Below are 18,052 nucleotides of genomic sequence, written 5' to 3'. Positions count from 1 at the left end.
ATGGTGGTGGTAGTATCATGGTTTGGGCCTGTTTTGCTTCATCTGGGCCAGCACGGCTTGTCATCATTGATGGAACAATGAATTCTGAATTATACCAGCGAATTCTAAAAGAAAATGTCAGGACATCTGTCCATGAACTGAATCTCAAGAGAAGGTGGGTCATGCAGCAAGACAATGACCCTAAGCACACAAGTCATTCTACCAAAGAATGGTTAAAGAAGAATAAAATTAATGTTTTGGAATGGCCAAGTCAAAGTCCTGACCTTAATTCAATCAAAATGTTGTGGAAGGACCTGAAGTGAGCAGTTCATGTGAGGAAACCCACCAACATCCCAGAGTTGAAGCTGTTCTGTACGGAGGAATGGGCTAAAATTCCTCCAAGCCGGTGTGCAGGACTGATCAACAGTTACCAGAAATGTTTAGTTGCAGTTATTGCAGCACAAGGGGGTCACACCAGATACTGAAAGCCAAGGTTCACATACTTTTGCCACTCACAGATATGTAATATTGGATAATTTTCCTCAATAAATAAATGACCAAGTATAATATTTTTGTCTCATTTGTTTAACTGGGTCCTCTTTATCTACTTTTAAGACTTGTATGAAAATCTGATGATGTTTTAGGTCATATTTATGCAGAAATATAGAAAATTCTAAAGGGTTCACAAACTTTCAAGCACCACTGTAAGTCATGATGGTTTAATTAGCACCTTAAATATACATAGCTGTATTTCTCCTGCAGCCACTGCAGCAAAGTATTCCTCTTCGTGCTTACGTGTAAGCTGTGAAACTAACATCTGTTTTAGATTGAAGGGGCACAAAGAGCTCAACCACAGGATATTGTATTTTATGTGGGACTGATGGGGGAAGGGCAGACTCATCTTTTCGACATTGGTTGTCTTTTGACTTTTTTTTTTCATTTTGTTTAGTTTTTCCCCCTCTTCAGAGGTCAGTAATATTACAGATGGAATCCAAATGCTAACTCATCAAAGCTTGCTTGTGCAGAAGGGATTTATGCTTGTGCTGTTAGCATGTAGCACATCTGGCTTTAATAACCCTTCATATCTAACTTTGTCTAGCTCTAACTAATGAGAACATTTTTGGTTTTGTAATCTCAAGTAATCTCAGGTCTACTGTTATGGACATGCTCTGCAGGATTTTTGCTGCTGAACAGTTACATTTCTAAGCAGAACTACACAGATGAATGTTAATATTGCTTCTCAGCACCCAAACTGAAGTGGAACGAAAGGCAAACACTAAACTGAGATCTCTAATTTTGCAGTATATTTAGTATCTCTCCTGAAGGACATGGTCTGGGTGTGTGTTCTGGAATGCCATAAAATATAACTCCTTAAAACCATTATTTTTGACATAATGTACTTCTCCAACTAGTAATATGGAGCAGGGAAAATGCTGGCTAGTAAAAAGTGGATTAAATTAAAGGTTTTCATGCTGTTACTGACAAGAGGAAGACCATACTGATGGACCATCCACAGTGGTTAGGACTAGCCTCAAATAAATACAAGAAGTTTTCCTTTTTGTTGCAAAGGAAATGAACTGTGAGCCTGTAGACTGACTCATTCTACTCAGTGATGTAAGATAGAAGTGAATGTTGGGGAATCGGCAGCAGTATGTCAAAGTCATGTCTCTGTCTTTGATGCTTACAATCCTTACTTTTGAGAAACCTGTAAAATTATCTCGTGTAGTATTTTTACATAATTTTAAGTAAGGTGAGTAAGTCTGTGTAGAATGGTTGCAAGTCATATAAAAGCAAGTCTGTTTAAATTAAATTTTTAAGCAGGGATTAAAAATGTTACAGGGAATGAAAATCAAAATTGAAACTGAACAAAATCGTTCAGTGAAAATAATTGAAAACACAAAGAAAATTTCTCTAAACTGTTCCAAAGAGAAAATGTTATTTTAAAAAGTGTTTAACGGGTCAAAAACTTCATTTTTCCATTCCAGTGTGATATCAAAAAAGTATAGGCTAAACCTGAGCATTTTCCCAACAGGCCTAAATTCCTGTTCAGAATTCATGACTTTCTGCATGCCTGGCTACAGATTGAAGATCGTGAGACAGCATCCATGTAGAAAGTATTTTTCATATCAAAGCTACAAATCAAACTGCAAAATCATGCTCTGAAAATGTCAAAAATAAATACGCTTTTTCCATATAAACACTTTGTATAAGCAGAGTAGGCTTAGAGTAGAGAATGTTGAAGCAAGAACATAAAAATATTGGTTCTATTCAGAATGAACCAAAATGAAAAATAAATTTAAAAAAATAATTCTGATCCCTGGTAATAACAACCGAAAAATCCATATAATTGCAGCACATATTTGCAAACAATAGTAACAGCATTTTATTTAGGCATTCCATATGATTTAGTGTTAACAACTCATCAAAGAATTGTCCTTGTCTGGGGATGACTTAATGGCAGGAAACTTCACTTACCCTGACCTGCTTTTAGGGTCACTGAATTTCTACAAGAAACATGGTAGACCTCTGTCACCATCATTGTCCTGTTGAAAAGATATCAGGGCAAAACGCATCAAGAAATTCAAACATTTCAAATTAATAGGTTGCTTTAATGTGTGTTTGCTGATGTTGAGAGCTGATGAGAGGAGAAGTTGAAGTAGAATGAAGCTGCGGTTAAGCATAACTGCTCAGTCCATTGCTAAGAGTGTTGGAATAGAATGAATGAATAAATAAATAAATATTTCTTTGCGCTTATTTGCCATCCCTGTTGTTGATCCACTAATGAAAGAACTGCAGTGTTTCTGCCAGACCTAATAGTCAGCTTTATAAAGTTCCAGCATTGCCCTAAATTATAATCATTTTCTAAAATTTTGTGCATTCATGGAGGACATATTCAGTGTTATTTGGGTTTAATCATTTTCATCCTAAGACCTAAGAACAGACACATCCTTGGCATACCTGTTGATTCTGCATATGAAAGGAAAATGTTAAAGCTATACTTCACGCATTCATAATGTATTGACCGTTTTCTCAAAGAAAAGCAAATTTGACATTTTGAGATGCTACATGATTGTTTTTTTTTTCAATTTAGATCAATTTATTTACATTAGTGAAAGAGAAAAAGCAAAACGAAATAGTTTAGATTTCCTTTGTGAAGCTTCAATGAAAGCAGAATTCTTTCCTAACTCTTTCTGATGATATGTTGTTGTGTCAATGGAAAGATGGGATTAAATACAGGCAGGCTGAAAGAGGTTATTTATCAGGCACTTGTGGCTGAACCTTGGGCTCAGTAGCATAAGGAGAACTGAGTAAGGGGGGTACGGACTCCTGTGGAGGATTAGCTCCCAACTCTGCAGGGTCCCATAGCACTGAGGCACATGGGCATGATGTTCTGATCCTTTTCACACACTGCACTTGTCAGAGCAGCCATCCAGAATGAAAGAGGTGCACTCTTGTTGTTCTTTCACCCTAACTACCACCTGTCAACCTTGGTTTCTGACACCTGTACTATCCCATCAAATCTCAGCAGCCATGTCAAAAGGTCATTCTCAGCCTGGTTCTTTACAGCATGACATGGGCATGTGTTCTTGGCACTTAGAAACAAATTCCCAGAGCACAGATTCCTAGCACGGTGTGCTGTGTTTCTGTTACAGAGCGGCACATGCTGCTGTAATTTCTGGTTTCTGGTGCTTGTTGAAACGTGGACAGGGTCTTCAACATTTAGTGTGAGTCTTGTCCAGTGATTGTGCTACTCACAAATTCAACTTTCCTCTGTAAGGGTCTGACTGACTTGGAATGTGTTTTACACATGTACAGCCTATTATAACTCACCATCATTCACTCGCTGATGTCAGGGAGCTCATGAAATCAGCAGTTATAAAGGTACATTGCTATCATAAAAGAAATGACAGTTATTTAGTAAAGTCCCAAAAACACATTCAAAGAGGTGTCAGTGACAGAAGATGGCAAATGGAAATTTTTTGGCCAGCAACCCATCTTGAACTGGCTTACCTTGGTAGTAAGATCTTCAACTGGCATCACTGAGAGGTGATGAATATGCTCTATGTTCTGCTTCGAAGATGCTGACCATATGAACATTTATATTTGCATTTACCATGTTACAACAGTAAAGACTCATGGACCTAAAATGTACTCCAAATGTGGGGTGCATTGCAGTATGAATCCAGTGTGAATTTCCAAAATTAAAGTCCATCTGACTTTTTAAAACTACTTCAAAGATTTATCAGATTGTCTTTTCCACTCTGAGTCAACTTTTCAGTCTGTGTAAAAGCATCCATTTGGTGAACAAAACTGAGTCAGTTGGAAATTATTTCGCAATAATTCATTTTTTACTGATGTTAGCATGTTTAAACGGTAGAGTTCAGGGCAGTGAAGTCCACTATAAAAGTGAACAGCTATTCTCATATGCCATCAATTTGGACAGCTACATTTTGAACTTTGCCAACAAGAGTAAAGTCTTTGCACTTTTCGGTGTAATTTTATTATTGCCTCACCATGTGCAGTAGGGCCAACTTTGTTAGCTTGCGTACCAGTTAACAGCATCCTTCCAGATGATTATGTAGGTTAATATTTGCTTTACTCATCTCATAAACTTGAGGATCAAAAGAACACAATATGACTTCATTTTACCCATTCCATTCTAATAAAATACAAATAGTTTTACAATCTAGAAAATATTATGAATGTAATGTTCTTATTAATTTATGGATGTTCAGTACAACACATATTAGCACAACACATGAATGTTTGACCAATTAAATCATTGATAACGTCTGTTCTTTAGCTACTTTGAACATCCTTGCTGATTAGCCAAAGAGCAAACATCATGGATAGACTCAGTCAGTGCTTGAAAGGTTCCAAAGAGGGACTTCTTTTCAGTCCCTGACCGCCACTTGTTTGCACTGCACCAAGGATAATCTTGTAGGTTCCACTAAGTCAAACAAGTGGCACACAGCCAAGTCATCTGCTCTCAGCATGGCGTTTGAGTGCAACGCTGACAGAGATCCAGGGGTGAAGCATTCTGTATGCTTTTTTTTTTATAATCACAATGCTGCATCTTTGTTATTGGGGTATGCAGTAGTTATAGTCGACTATTTAATCACTTTAAACTATAGACATTCATGTTGGTTAATGGGGGTGTGGGTAGTGATGAAATAATGATGCATTTTTCTTCACTTGCTTGACCTGTTTTGTGTACTTATATCGTAAATTCTATTGCACAATGCATTGTTATGTGGTTGATAGTTACCCCTTTTTACCCCCTTCATTCTGTTTTCTTCTCATAATTTTTAATATAATGCAATAAACCATTTGGCTCAGTGTGAGCATACAAATTTTTATTGTGTAGGCAGCAGCATGACACTGACCTTGTAAAATATACATTGTTTTACTTTCTTCTCATCCTCAGACTCTCTATTCCCATCATGGACTCTACAACCAGAACTGCCCCCGAGAAGAAGGAATGCAAGAGCTCTGGCCTGGATGCCAGCAGCTTCTCTGACCTTCCTAAGAAGCCCTCACCCACCACAATGTCACGAGGTGTGAAAGCTTATTGAAAAACACCATATTTCAACAGAAAACCTTGACTATTCTCTATCAATATTAAGTAAGAGAACTGTCTTGAATTATATGCTCAGATGATGTTCACCTTCAGGTGAGCCAGACCCATGCATGAAATTGTAAGTAGGAGATGATCAAATGCTTTAAAGGTCACTTCAAGAATAGTTATCAATTTTAATGAAACCAGCCCTACAGAGCTTGTCCAAAACAGTCAGTCAATTGTATAAAAGAACAGTTCTGTGAAATTCTTCCACAAAAGTTTTACCACAAGCTATTACTTGGTACAGTTGAAGAAATAATTTTAATTTAGCAGTTAGCTGATGCCAGCTCATGACTCATTCCAAAAGGTTTGTCAATTTAACATTTGACTCAATAGTCAAAAAGAGAGAATAAAGCAGAGAGGGAAAAGTAGCACATGTTTAAAAGATGTCAGTGAATGTGTGATGAAAAACCAGACTAACGAGGTTGAAAGACCTTGTTCTTTCCCCCAGAGGATAAATGTTATAAATTACTTAAGCGGCTGGTGGAAGAGTGGTCCACACCGTCCATCAGAGTCCTCTGACAAACACAAGCATGGCAAAAGACCTTTGAAATGCTAATGTCCTTTTCATATCGTTGTATTTTACTGTTTAATGAAGGGCTTGGTGGCATGCCATAAGAAGGCAATGATCATTAATTGTTAAGGAAGCTGATGAAAATAGGATATTGCTTTAAAGGCTCTCCATAGCCAACAAAGACATGAATTTATAAATGATTACTTTAAAAAAAACTAAAAACTGGGCAATTGATAATCAAGAGCTGTGATTTATTAAACAGTTGATGGTAAATGAAGAAGGGCTGAACAGTTTTAAAGGATACTGGTAAAACTGCATCAAAAAAAATGCATTTAAAAATGTTCACCAGTAGGAAATTGAAGGAAAGGCTTTTTACTTCTGGAGTTTAAATGAGGTAATGCATTAATGATGCACCAGTGCTGGAGGTTGAAAGTTATTTATTTTGCCAATGTTAATCCACAGAGAGGTAACAATAGACTTTTTCATGTTAGAATATTACAGTTTAATTGGTTGGGTGGTGATGACCTGCCAGAGGACACTGATGGTATAATAATTAGTATTATCTTATTAGCCTGAACCAGTTGATTTGTGTGTTCTTTTGCTTTTCTTTTAACATGTATTTTTTTTTAGTGATAGATCTGAGACTTAAGATCATAAATATAGATTTTTTAATTGTTCCAGAATGAACAGCATAGCATCATATATATATATATATATATATATATATATATATATATATAAAATTTATTTATTTTTATTTTTTTCCATACGCTCTATATCTGAGACATGGAGATTCAAAACCGTGATATATGTCACTCATGAGGAAAATTATTAATTAATAAAAAGAAAATCACATATTGGCTTGAAGAAATGAAGCCTATCTTCTCATGTTGAAAAACGCACATTTTTCATACGAAATACATCTCAGATCCGCGTGACATATTTTCTGATATTTCACTCCAATGACGTCACTCCCAGTGTTTTTCCACTAAATTGTCAACATGGCGAACCGGTTCAAAATTAAAATTAATTTGATTAACTTGTGGGGTTTTTTTGTGGATGTGTCCATATAATATAAAGTACATTACACAGTGGCGTGAAGATATGAAGTTTATCTTTTTGTGTTGAAAATATTTTTGCTTCACTCACTCATGAATACCGTATGTTCACCACTTGAAGATAAACTTCATATATCTTTGTGCAACTGTGTAATATAATTCATTTATTCATATACACACACACACACACACACACACACACACACACACACACACACACTGGATACATCAAGAAAACTTACATTTCATTTCATTTCCCCTTCAATATATTCACCTTCTGCAACTACACACTGCTGCATTCTGGTCTTTCACTGATCAAAGCAGTGCAGTAGATCTTCTTCTGTTCGTTGTTTCAGAAGTGCTGTCGTTTTCTTCTTCCCATCTGGAACAGACTCAAAATGAGTTCCCTCATTTCAAAAAGTTGCATTATGTGAGTAGAGAGGGTGGTCAAGTACTGCGTTGTGTTTCTCAGCCAAAAACTGCTTCACTGAGAGTGCTGAGTGTGCTGGCACTTTTATTAAGCCCCATGGGTTTTGGGTTCTCCAATGTCACCAAAATATCGAATTAATCCTTTGCTCGATTCTTAAACTGACCATTTTTACGATGCATTAAAAAAAAAATCTACTTCAAATGACGCATACTCTACTCTCATACACTCACTTTCACAAACAAGATTCAGGGGTTATTTATGCTTGCCCATTGGTCAGAGTATACCACGTGGTTTGAGCATGTGTCTTGTTAATGAATCAATACCTGAATTTTTGCTAATACTCCACATCTAGTTGGTTATGATTTAAACCAGCATGTTCTCAAAGCAGGCAGAAGTTAGAATGTTACAGGCGTGATTAAAGTGGTGGTTTCAGACTATGTCCATGTTAATATGTTTTGGTATTAAAACGGCATTTTAAAATGAAAACAGTCTCTGTTCAGACGAGCATTTTAGCTCTGTATTAGAAATTATCTCCATCCATGTTCTCTTGCCATTCCTCAGGAACCACAGTTTTCTCACCATTCATCAGGAACCACAACTTCATTCATAAAATTATCCCACCAAGCACTGGTTCTTCCCAGCCTTCCCACACAAAACAGATAATACTCTGGACATGGGAATTGTATAACTACTAATTAATAATAACTTGCCTCCTGCGCACATAGGCAGTTGTACCATTATAAATTGCAGAATTTAACTGCTCAACAATTGCTAGCAAAGACAACAAGGTCAAAAACGCTTGGAATTAATTATCGATGTATACATCACTGGCAAGTGAGGCTGATGCCATTAGTTTTCTTCAAGAAAAGGGTCACATGATAGGAGCATGACAAATCAAAGAAAAATACATTGTGACTGATAAGACCCAATCAGGAAGTGAATGTGGGTGTCTGTGTCATCGTTTCCAAAAGTCTTCATTTCTATCCATCCAGACGAAAACACAACACCGGAGTATTCAAACTAAAACAGGGCCAGCAGCGTTTCCAAAAGTCTCCATTCTAGGGGCTCAAAAAATCTGGAGTCGTGTGGACGCCATGTGTAAACATAGCAAAAGTGATGCATTTTAAAATTCATCTCATCTCATTATCTCTAGCCGCTTTATCCTGTTCTGCAGGGTCGCAGGCAAGCTGGAGCCTATCCCAGCTGACTACGTGTGAAAGGCGGGATACACCCTGGACAAGTCGCCAGGTCACCACAGGGCTGACACAGACACAGACAACCATTCACACTCACATTCACACCTACGGTCAATTTAGAGTCACCAGTTAACCTAACCTGCATGTCTTTGGACTGTGGGGGAAACTGGAGCACCCGGAGGAAACCCATGCGGACACGGGGAGCACATGCAAACTTCGCACAGAAAGGCCCTCGCCGGCCACGGGGCTCAAACCTGGACCTTCTTGCTGTGAGGCGACAGCGCTAACCACTACACCACCGTGCCGCCGCACTTTAAAATTAAAATATATTAATGTGGACGTAGCCTCAGAGGTAGTCTCTGAGGCTCTTTTTATAATCATATAAAAAGAAATAGTTCTGAGCTGGCATGGAGATGTATGCTGGTGTTCTGTAGAATGGCTAGGTGTGTTGGTTGTGGCATTTGTTGCCTTCTAGTGCTTTGATATTGTGCTTTGATATACTAGTTAGGGCATTTTATGTCTCCTGGTGAGCATCGGAGAGGTAGGCGGGGGACGGCAGGGGCAGAGGGCACTATGCTCAGCCATGCAGCAAGTGGCCCCAGGGATGGGGGAATGCACTAAGGGGGTCAGGCTACTGGTAGAGAAAAATGTGGCTTAAAAAAGCTGCTTCATCTGTAGCCCACTCTAAAGGGACACCCACTAATCTTCCTGAGAAAGGGATTTATGCTCTGTTTTTTCCCTTCTTCTCTCAATGAGGCCCTTCCACCACTGTGGTTCCTTAGCTCTGTGAAAAGCAGTCAAAGAATCAAAGAATAGCAATCTTTTACAGGTTAAGCAGTCTAACTCAAGATCAACTCTAGGTTAAAACACAGTGTTTGGAGGCTCACATTTTACATCAATATGAAATGACAACAAAAAAGACCCATGTTCATTTTATTCCAATTACTACATTTTATAAATGCGCGTGTATCGGACTCACCTTCAAAATAAACACATATTTAGATGACCAATATCAGATATCTGCTTATTTTTGTTGAAGAAATTAATACTTGAATATAATCCTATTGTCCATAATAACACCCAAATTGAGCACCATGACATACACACAAAAATTATTGTTTCATCTTGGTATTGGCTTGGAAGAGTCATAAATAACAAATCATATACAGTGGTATGTGTTTATCAATACTGTCTCTCCTAATGGGCGATATCTGAGAAGACTTGGAAGGAGATTACAGGAAGGTCTATTGACTCAGGCCAGTTTTCTCTTCCTGTCAGGGGTACAGCTGCCCGCTATCTGGAACTGACTGTTTTCTTCAACAGGACAGATATATTTCAGAGTGGGAAATATTTTTATTTTAAAGGCACTAACTTTATATTTCTCCTAAGGCATAAGGTGACCCAAGAATATATTATTTATAGAACAGGCTTTCATCCATGTTTGCAGTAAAGCCTTTGTGACTGTAATAAATGCATGGGGTGGTGGGTTAGTGTGTCAGCTGCACTTGTGTTATCAGAGAAACCTGTGCTTGGGTTTTACTTGTGCCCTTGGTTCACTTTGCTTTCTCACTCCATATGGACACTACCTTTTTGGCCAACAGTGGTCCAGTGAACGACTGAGCTAAGGGGATTTGTGTAGAGATTAATTCATGTGGCTTTTATAAACAGTTAACTTGATTTTCTTCCAAGTTGCCCCTCCTCTCCTCATCTTAAATTTCATTTGGGGGACTGGCTAGCACTAAAAGGGATTTAAAGATTAGATATGGCAAATAAATGTAGAAGGATGTCTTGGTTTGTTTTTTTTCTCCCCCCGCCTTGTTTCTATGAATAAGGGTATAGAGTTTACTTGGTAGTCAGAAGAATTTGAACAAGTGGTTTGGGATATCATACTGCTTTCTTTAACACTTGAGGAAAGGTAAAATGAGTGAAGTTGTGGCCTATATAGAGAATGAGGCTGCTTATGGGGAAGTCCTCATCATTTTCCCTTAGAGTTATCTTGAATTAAGCCCCATGGGTTTTGGGGGGGGGGGTTCCGAACATTTTGATGTTGGAACTTAAAATTGTGTGGCAGATTTCCAAGATCAAAATAAGTGGAAATAATGAATAATATATTTGTACAGATAACTTGTAACTTCTAAAGAATATTGCAGAGCTTAAAAGCATACTGCTAAAAATCATGTGAAAAAAAGTTTGTGATTACAGAATAGAAGAACCCATTCTGATTTGAGACACATTGCAATAATATTCACACCCAATGCTGACAGAGATACAACTAAACTCCCAGGAAGATATAATACATAAATTAATCTGAAATGAAAGTACATCTCTGTGATATTATTTTAATGCCAGAAGGCTTTGCTGCTGCTTCAAAGCCTCTAGTTAAAAGTCAAAATGAGGGCGCTTTAGGCAATGTCTGCGCACATAAATCTCTCCATACTGGAGAAGTCCACACACATGGGGTCCAAAGACAACATGTTACATTCCAAGCCATTTACAAGCAGTGGGAGAGGAGTTGGGAGCAATATATGGATGCTTTAGGGGATTAGACAGCTCCCCCCTTTCATTCCTGCTTCGTTTCTCCCACTCCTTTCTTCTTCCGCTCATTTTTAAAGGCATGCCATTCCCAGCATGCATGGTTTAATCCTAGCATCAGACTCAGAGATAGTCCCTTCCTGTTTTCTCTTCCCTGTTTGGCTCTGCCAGCCTCATGTTCTCTTGTTTCAGGTGTGCTGATAGCACCCTGCTTTCAAAATCCACATTCAATATGAATATATCATGTCCTACCAGTAAATCCTGCTGGTCTTATATTGTTTCTTTCACAACACTCAAACAACATTGTAATCTGGTGGGACTTGTGTTGGGAATGGGGCATAATAAGCAAATGAAGAGTTAAAAAGAGAAGGAAAATGTGTGGTAGTTGTTAACTTTAAATTGTGTCAATAGACTACTTCCACCAGCTAGTGTGCAGGCGAGACACTGTGAGATGTGTTGTCTCCAATGTACAGGCACATCTGTGCTCACCATAATGAAAACATGGTGTCGGCCAGTACCCACATCACAGCTCGGAGCCAGACCAGCAGGTCAGTTAAGCGTGACAGGAAGAACATGTCTAAAGCTATCTAAGTGGAAAGAAAAGGAAAATACATACTACAGAGCAATATTATAACTTTTATGAAACAAGCAGAACATACTTGTAAACTTTAATATTTTGGTATTTTTACATAGGGCTTGCCCCTGAAAACTGACGAATCGAATCATCTGTCAGATACCCACCAGTCAACTGACATTCAAGTCAAGCAGTGTGTTGTTGGTTTTTTTGTCAGTCGGTGTGCATTACACTGACAGGATAAAACAGATAGAAGCTGTACAAAAAATGTACAGGGAACACATTTCAATTAGGAATTATAAGTAAGGGGAATCATAAATATATTTTATATTCTAACAGGGATAGCTGGCATGCTTGCTAAAAAAAAAAAAATCCATGTGCCAACATGTGCTTGTGGTTAACTGATGAGAGAATCTGAATAGCAAGCAATGCCATGAATTTATTTTAAACTGTTTCATTAGTTTTCACTGGTTCAAAGAGAAATTTTAAAAAATATGAGGCTATAAGAGTTTGATTTAAACAGAAATACATACTGCCTGTCTCATTATTCCTACAAATCGTTATAGGCTGACGTTATGTCAGCAATTCAAATAGGCCACAATTCAAATCTTGCATCATATAAACCTGTCTTTTATTAATTTTTAAATGCTCAAAAATATGTTCCCATGACTTGTATTTGACGAAGTTAATGTGGTAGAAATCATCACTGAAACCCATGTCAGTGGATTTTTTGAGGGCCAGATAGTCTGTTTAAAAAAAAAAAAGGGAACGAATAGATGAACACCCAAATCCAATTCAACTGACAAAATTCTGAGTCAGGTACAGCCCTTTTTTTTTTTAACATCTCCTTGCCTTTTGATGCTTAAAACAACAAAAAGCACACTTTATTTATTCTATTTAAAAAAAGATCAACCTCAAAATTGTTTTGGAATGATGAAATGGTTGATTTAAGTTGAATTGTGACCCCCTTTTTTCCATTGTTACCTTAAGCTATTTGTCTTTTGGAAATTCTCTAGAAGGTTCATTCACTGTCTCATAGTGTACACCATTACCAGTGAACAAACCCATTAGCCAAATCAGATACAATGACACATTCCAGAAGGACATCTGCAGATCAAATAATGCTTCAAAAACATTCCAACATTTTAATAGTATTATCTAGAGAATTTAGGTTTAGACTTGCACACCTTCATGTCATTCTTGGCCTGTCAATCTCAACAGAATGAAGAAGAAGCCTGTATTTGCCATATATACATTACAGAGAACCCCTGACATTCTGATTAGTAACCCAGAGCCTTAACCATTGAGCCACCATGATAGCCTGTGTGGTTCATTTCTCAGATTAAGGCCTTTTTAAAGATCCATGGAGAATATTGTCACATTATGCATTTCTTGATTTTTGTTTTCTTCTTCTTCTTCTTTTGGCTGCTCTCGATTAGGGGTCGCCACAGCGGATCGTTCGTCTCCATTGCTCCCTGTCTTCTGCATCCTTCTCTACCACACCTGCCACTTTCATGTCCTCTCTCACTGCATCCATGTATCTCCTCTTTGGCCTTCCTCGTTTTCGTATGCCTGGCAGCTCCATCCTCAACATTCTCCTTCCAGCATGCTCTGCATCTCTTCTCAGGATGTGCCCATACCATCTCAGTCTCATCTCTCTTAGCTTAATTCCCAAGCTCTCTACATGTGCTGTCCCTCTGATGTGCTCATTCCTTATCCTGTCCAACCTTGTCACTCCCATCTCAAACCTTAACATCCTCAACTCTGCCACCTCCAACTTTGCCTCCTGTCTCTTCGTTAAGGGAAGAGATTGATTTTTTTGTTTTACTTTGAATAATTCCACAAAATGGAATCTTGCTCTACCATAATCTTTCATATCAAATATGAGAGATACACTAATACTAAATTTAAAAAAAATTGATTTGCTGAAGGGAAATATCACCGCTAACAAGTCCCACATGACTTTCCAGGAACTTGCCCGTTTCCTTAATGTCATGTGTTAAAGACAGGACAGTCTGACAGCACTGGTCATTACTGTACACACTCCAAAGCCCCAATGGTTTATAGAAAAGTGTGTAACCAGCAAAATAAACAGCAAGGGATGACTGTGTAAACAGAGGAATCCCCCAGCTGATGGTGGACAGACAGTCGTCCTAGAACACAAGTCAAATGAGTGTAAGTGAATGGTACTGTTATTGCACTAGCCCATACATAGTCTATGTGTCCCATAATGTGGTAAAGTGACCTCATGAGATGTGTGTATTGTGCTTAGTAGTGCATTGCGGTTTCTGAAAATTAAGGGCTGTTTTTCATGGAGATGAGGTCAAAGCCCTAGAGAAACTGAGATTTGTTTGGACAGAAGAGAGTCAGTGTATTTTGGCATTCTCTCTGCAGAGATGCATGTCTGCATTTAGAGCTCATGTCTGCTTTTATGCTGATACACTCTCTAATTTCAAGCCTAGTGGAAGTGTGCAGTATGGGCATCGTGGTTTTATGGAAAGGAAAGCATGAGCATTTACTTGTACATTGCTCCTGACAGAAGCACATTTAACTTCTCAGATACATGCTGTGGTTTGCTTTCAATATAAATATTCAATTGAGGACAGCACAATAAATTCTTAGGCATTGATCATGCCCTAGTGAAAATTAAGGTAAATGAAATATGTTAATAATACAGCTTTTTTGTTTGTTTGTTTGTTTGTTTTTGCGTGCGCGTGTAGTGTAGTGTAGTGTCCTTATTATTCTTGACTTTTTTGTGGTCAGTCAGTAACAGTATGAGGTGGCCAGACATCTCTGGAGTCTTAGCAACATGGCAAATGGAATCAGAATTTTTCTTAGTCATCTTTATAATAATAATATTCCCCATGAGTTAAAGGTAGACAAGTTTTAGCCTTAAGGAAAATGTCAAAATAATGTGAGGAAAAACATTAATCTTCAGCAACTGCCTTATACCAGTACACTATGCATAAGCCAAGAGTCTTCACCTCATATGGGATTGCAGTCATATAAGTCTCACGCACCTTCACACCTAGGGGTGGTTTAGCATAGCCAATCCACATACCTGTTTTTGGACGGGGGAGGAAACAAGACTACCCAGAGAAAACCCATGCAAACACAAGGAGAAGATGGGAAACTCCACACAGACAGTGATCGAGCCAGGGACCCTGGAGCTGTGAGGCAGCAATGCTAGAGAGAGAGAGGATATATTACACAGTAGGGCTGTAACGATACACCCAACTCACGATTCGATTCGATTCGTATCGCGATTTTTGACCCACGATTCGATACACCCACGATTTTTTTAAATGTATTTTTAAAGTAGTAAATTTGACTTATTAACATTTACTTACTTACATTAACTATTTAGGCGGCACGGTGGTGTAGTGGTTAGCGCTGTCGCCTCACAGCAAGAAGGTCCTGGGTTCGAGCCCTGGGGCTGGCGAGGGCCTTTCTGTGTGGAGTTTGCATGTTCTCCCCGTGTCCACGTGGGTTTCCTCCGGGTGCTCCGGTTTCCCCCACAGTCCAAAGACATGCAGGTTAGGTTAACTGGTGACTCTAAATTGACCGTAGGTGTGAGTGTGAATGGTTGTCTGTGTCTATGTGTCAGCCCTGTGATGACCTGGCGACTTGTCCAGGGTGTACCCCGCCTTTCGCCCGTAGTCAGTTGGGATAGGCTCCAGCTTGCCTGCGATCCTGTAGAAGGATAAAGCGGCTAGAGATAATGAGATGAGAGACATTAACTATTTAATAACAAATAATTCAGACCACTGCAGAGAATGAGTAATATGTATGCAAAAATGAACAAATGTATATCCAAAGACTGTTTTATTTCTCAAAATAATACTGTTGAGCCATAAGCTCTGTTTTTTTCGGTTCTGAAAAAGTCATTTTTCCAAATCGTGTAAATCCGTTAAGATTTTTTTTTTTTTTGGGGGGGGGGGTATAGGGGTGGCTCTCTCACTGTCTCACTCTCATAGGGCCAATGATTTTCTGTGATCGCGGAAAACAGATGGAAATTACGGAATTTTTATAGTGAAACATTGCTCGCGTGTCAAAATGTAACTACCGCAGAAGGCTTCCGCCCAAGCAGACATGCCTTCAGTGATGCCAGATATTGCTAACGTTTTCCACCCCAAAATATGTTCAAAACCAGCCAAAAAGCACCTAAACCCGCCCAATCTGGCAACACTGCATGCCTTTCCGGTCAAGTGATTGTGATTGGCTTGTGGCACACCTAGCCAGCCAATGAGCTGCTTGTTTACAGATTTGCTTCCCGCGTCGCAACCAGAATGGCGACTGCTTAAAAGAAATGAATGCTCTGCCAGTGGCGAGTGTGGACGTTGCGTGACTCGCAGAAGATTGTCGCAGGTCGGCGAAAAAACGACTTACTAATAGATATAGAAAATAAAAGCAATTTAAGTAAGTTTAAAATGTAATTTAAATAAAAAGTAAAGTATTCATAAATTGAAGTTTGGAAGCACCTCTGTTTTTGGGCTGAGGAGAAGTTTGAAAGGGTGTACCGCGATTCTGCCTTCTTGTATCGCGACACGGATCGTGGCTCTGCGTATCGCGATTTCGATTTTGATACACATATTGTTACAGCCCTATTACACAGTGGTGCAAACATATTTTCATCTTCGAGTAGTGAACATATTCACGAGTGAGCGAAGCAAAGCATTTTCAGCACAAGACGATAAACTTCATATCTTCACGCCATCATATCTTCACGCCATAATGTTCTTTATATTATATGGACACATCCATTAAAAGTACGCAAGTTAATCAAAATAATTTTAATTCTGAACCAGTTCGCCATTTTGACAACACGCGTCTTGTCAGCAGGAAAACACTGGGAGTAACGTCACTGGAGTCAAATATCAGAAATTATTATACATACAGGATACTTTTTCAATGGAATAAAAACATGTATTCTATTTCCTTCTACTGGGTTCCATTCATTTGGTTGGATAGCATGCAATATTGTTAGCATATCGCTTATCCTACGTGTATTACATCACTATACCCAATGGAGAATGAGCGTTGAATATAGTTTACGATATTGCATGGTTGTCAAGACAACATGAAGTCACACGTTGGAGACGTAAAGCTTCTGCACTCGCAAATAACTGTGACAACTTGTAAACAAACATGGCCGCCAAATTTGCTTCATTAAATACAGAAGATTTTGGGAGAATTTTGAAAGAGAAAGATGTGTTGAACACCCAAAAGGAATGTGTACAGTATGTATAATAATAATAATAATAATAATAATAATAATAATGGCTGGGGGGCAGCACGGTGGTGTAGTGGTTAGCGCTGTCGCCTCACAGCAAGAAGGTCCGGGTTTGAGCCCCGTGGCCGACAAGGGCCTTTCTGTGTGGAGTTTGCATGTTCTCCCCGTGTCCGCGTGGGTTTCTTGCGAGCACTCTGGTTTCCCCCACAGTCCAAAGACATGCAGGTTAGGTTAACTGGTGACTCTAAATTGACCGTAGGTGTGAATGTGAGTGTGAATGGTTGTCTGTGTCTATGTGTCAGCCCTGTGATGACCTGGTGACTTGTCCAGGGTGTACCCCGCCTTTCGCCCGTAGTCAGCTGGGATAGGCTTCAGCTTGCCTGCGACCCTGTAGAACAGGATAAAGTGGCTAGAGATAATGAGATGAGATGAGATATGAGATATATTCCATTCAGCTAGCATGAAATTGAACTAATTTTTGACTCATTCAATATCATGCTAGCTGGATGGAATATATCTGATATAGTACTCAGTGCCAGATAATATTATTTAAATATGTCACTCAGATCTGTGATGTATTTTGCATGAAAAATGTGAGTTTTTCAATATGAGAAGATAAACTTCATATCTTCAAGCCAATGTATGATGTTCTTTTTATTATACAGACACAGTCACAAACAAAAAGTACCCAAATTTGTCAAAACAATTCATCGATTTCCTCACGAGTGACATATAGATTTATGTCACGGTTTTGAATCTCCATGTCCCGGATGTATATCCTAGTAAAGGTGTGTGTGGTGTGTGTGTGTGTGTGTATGTATATATATATATATATATATATATATATATATATATATATATATATATATTTTTTTTTTTTTTAAACCACATTTTTGTGGTTAGTGGTATATCTAAA

General features: G+C 38.6%; 1 protein-coding gene across 1 annotated transcript in view; it reads left to right on the top strand.

Moving 5' to 3' along the window:
• Positions 1–18,052, top strand: part of gli2a (GLI family zinc finger 2a) — a 113,213-nt gene that overhangs the window by 20,198 nt on the left and 74,963 nt on the right. The window contains exon 2 of the mRNA XM_060929750.1: positions 5,408–5,538. Within this exon, the coding sequence (XP_060785733.1) occupies positions 5,424–5,538 (115 nt within the window). The 5' untranslated portion in view covers positions 5,408–5,423. The remainder of the gene's footprint in view (positions 1–5,407; positions 5,539–18,052) is intronic.

This window comes from Neoarius graeffei, chromosome 9 (assembly GCF_027579695.1).
Source record: "Neoarius graeffei isolate fNeoGra1 chromosome 9, fNeoGra1.pri, whole genome shotgun sequence".
NCBI lineage: Eukaryota > Metazoa > Chordata > Actinopteri > Siluriformes > Ariidae > Neoarius > Neoarius graeffei.
Note: the sequence above shows the minus strand (reverse complement) of the source record. Positions and strands in the feature narration are given on the sequence as shown.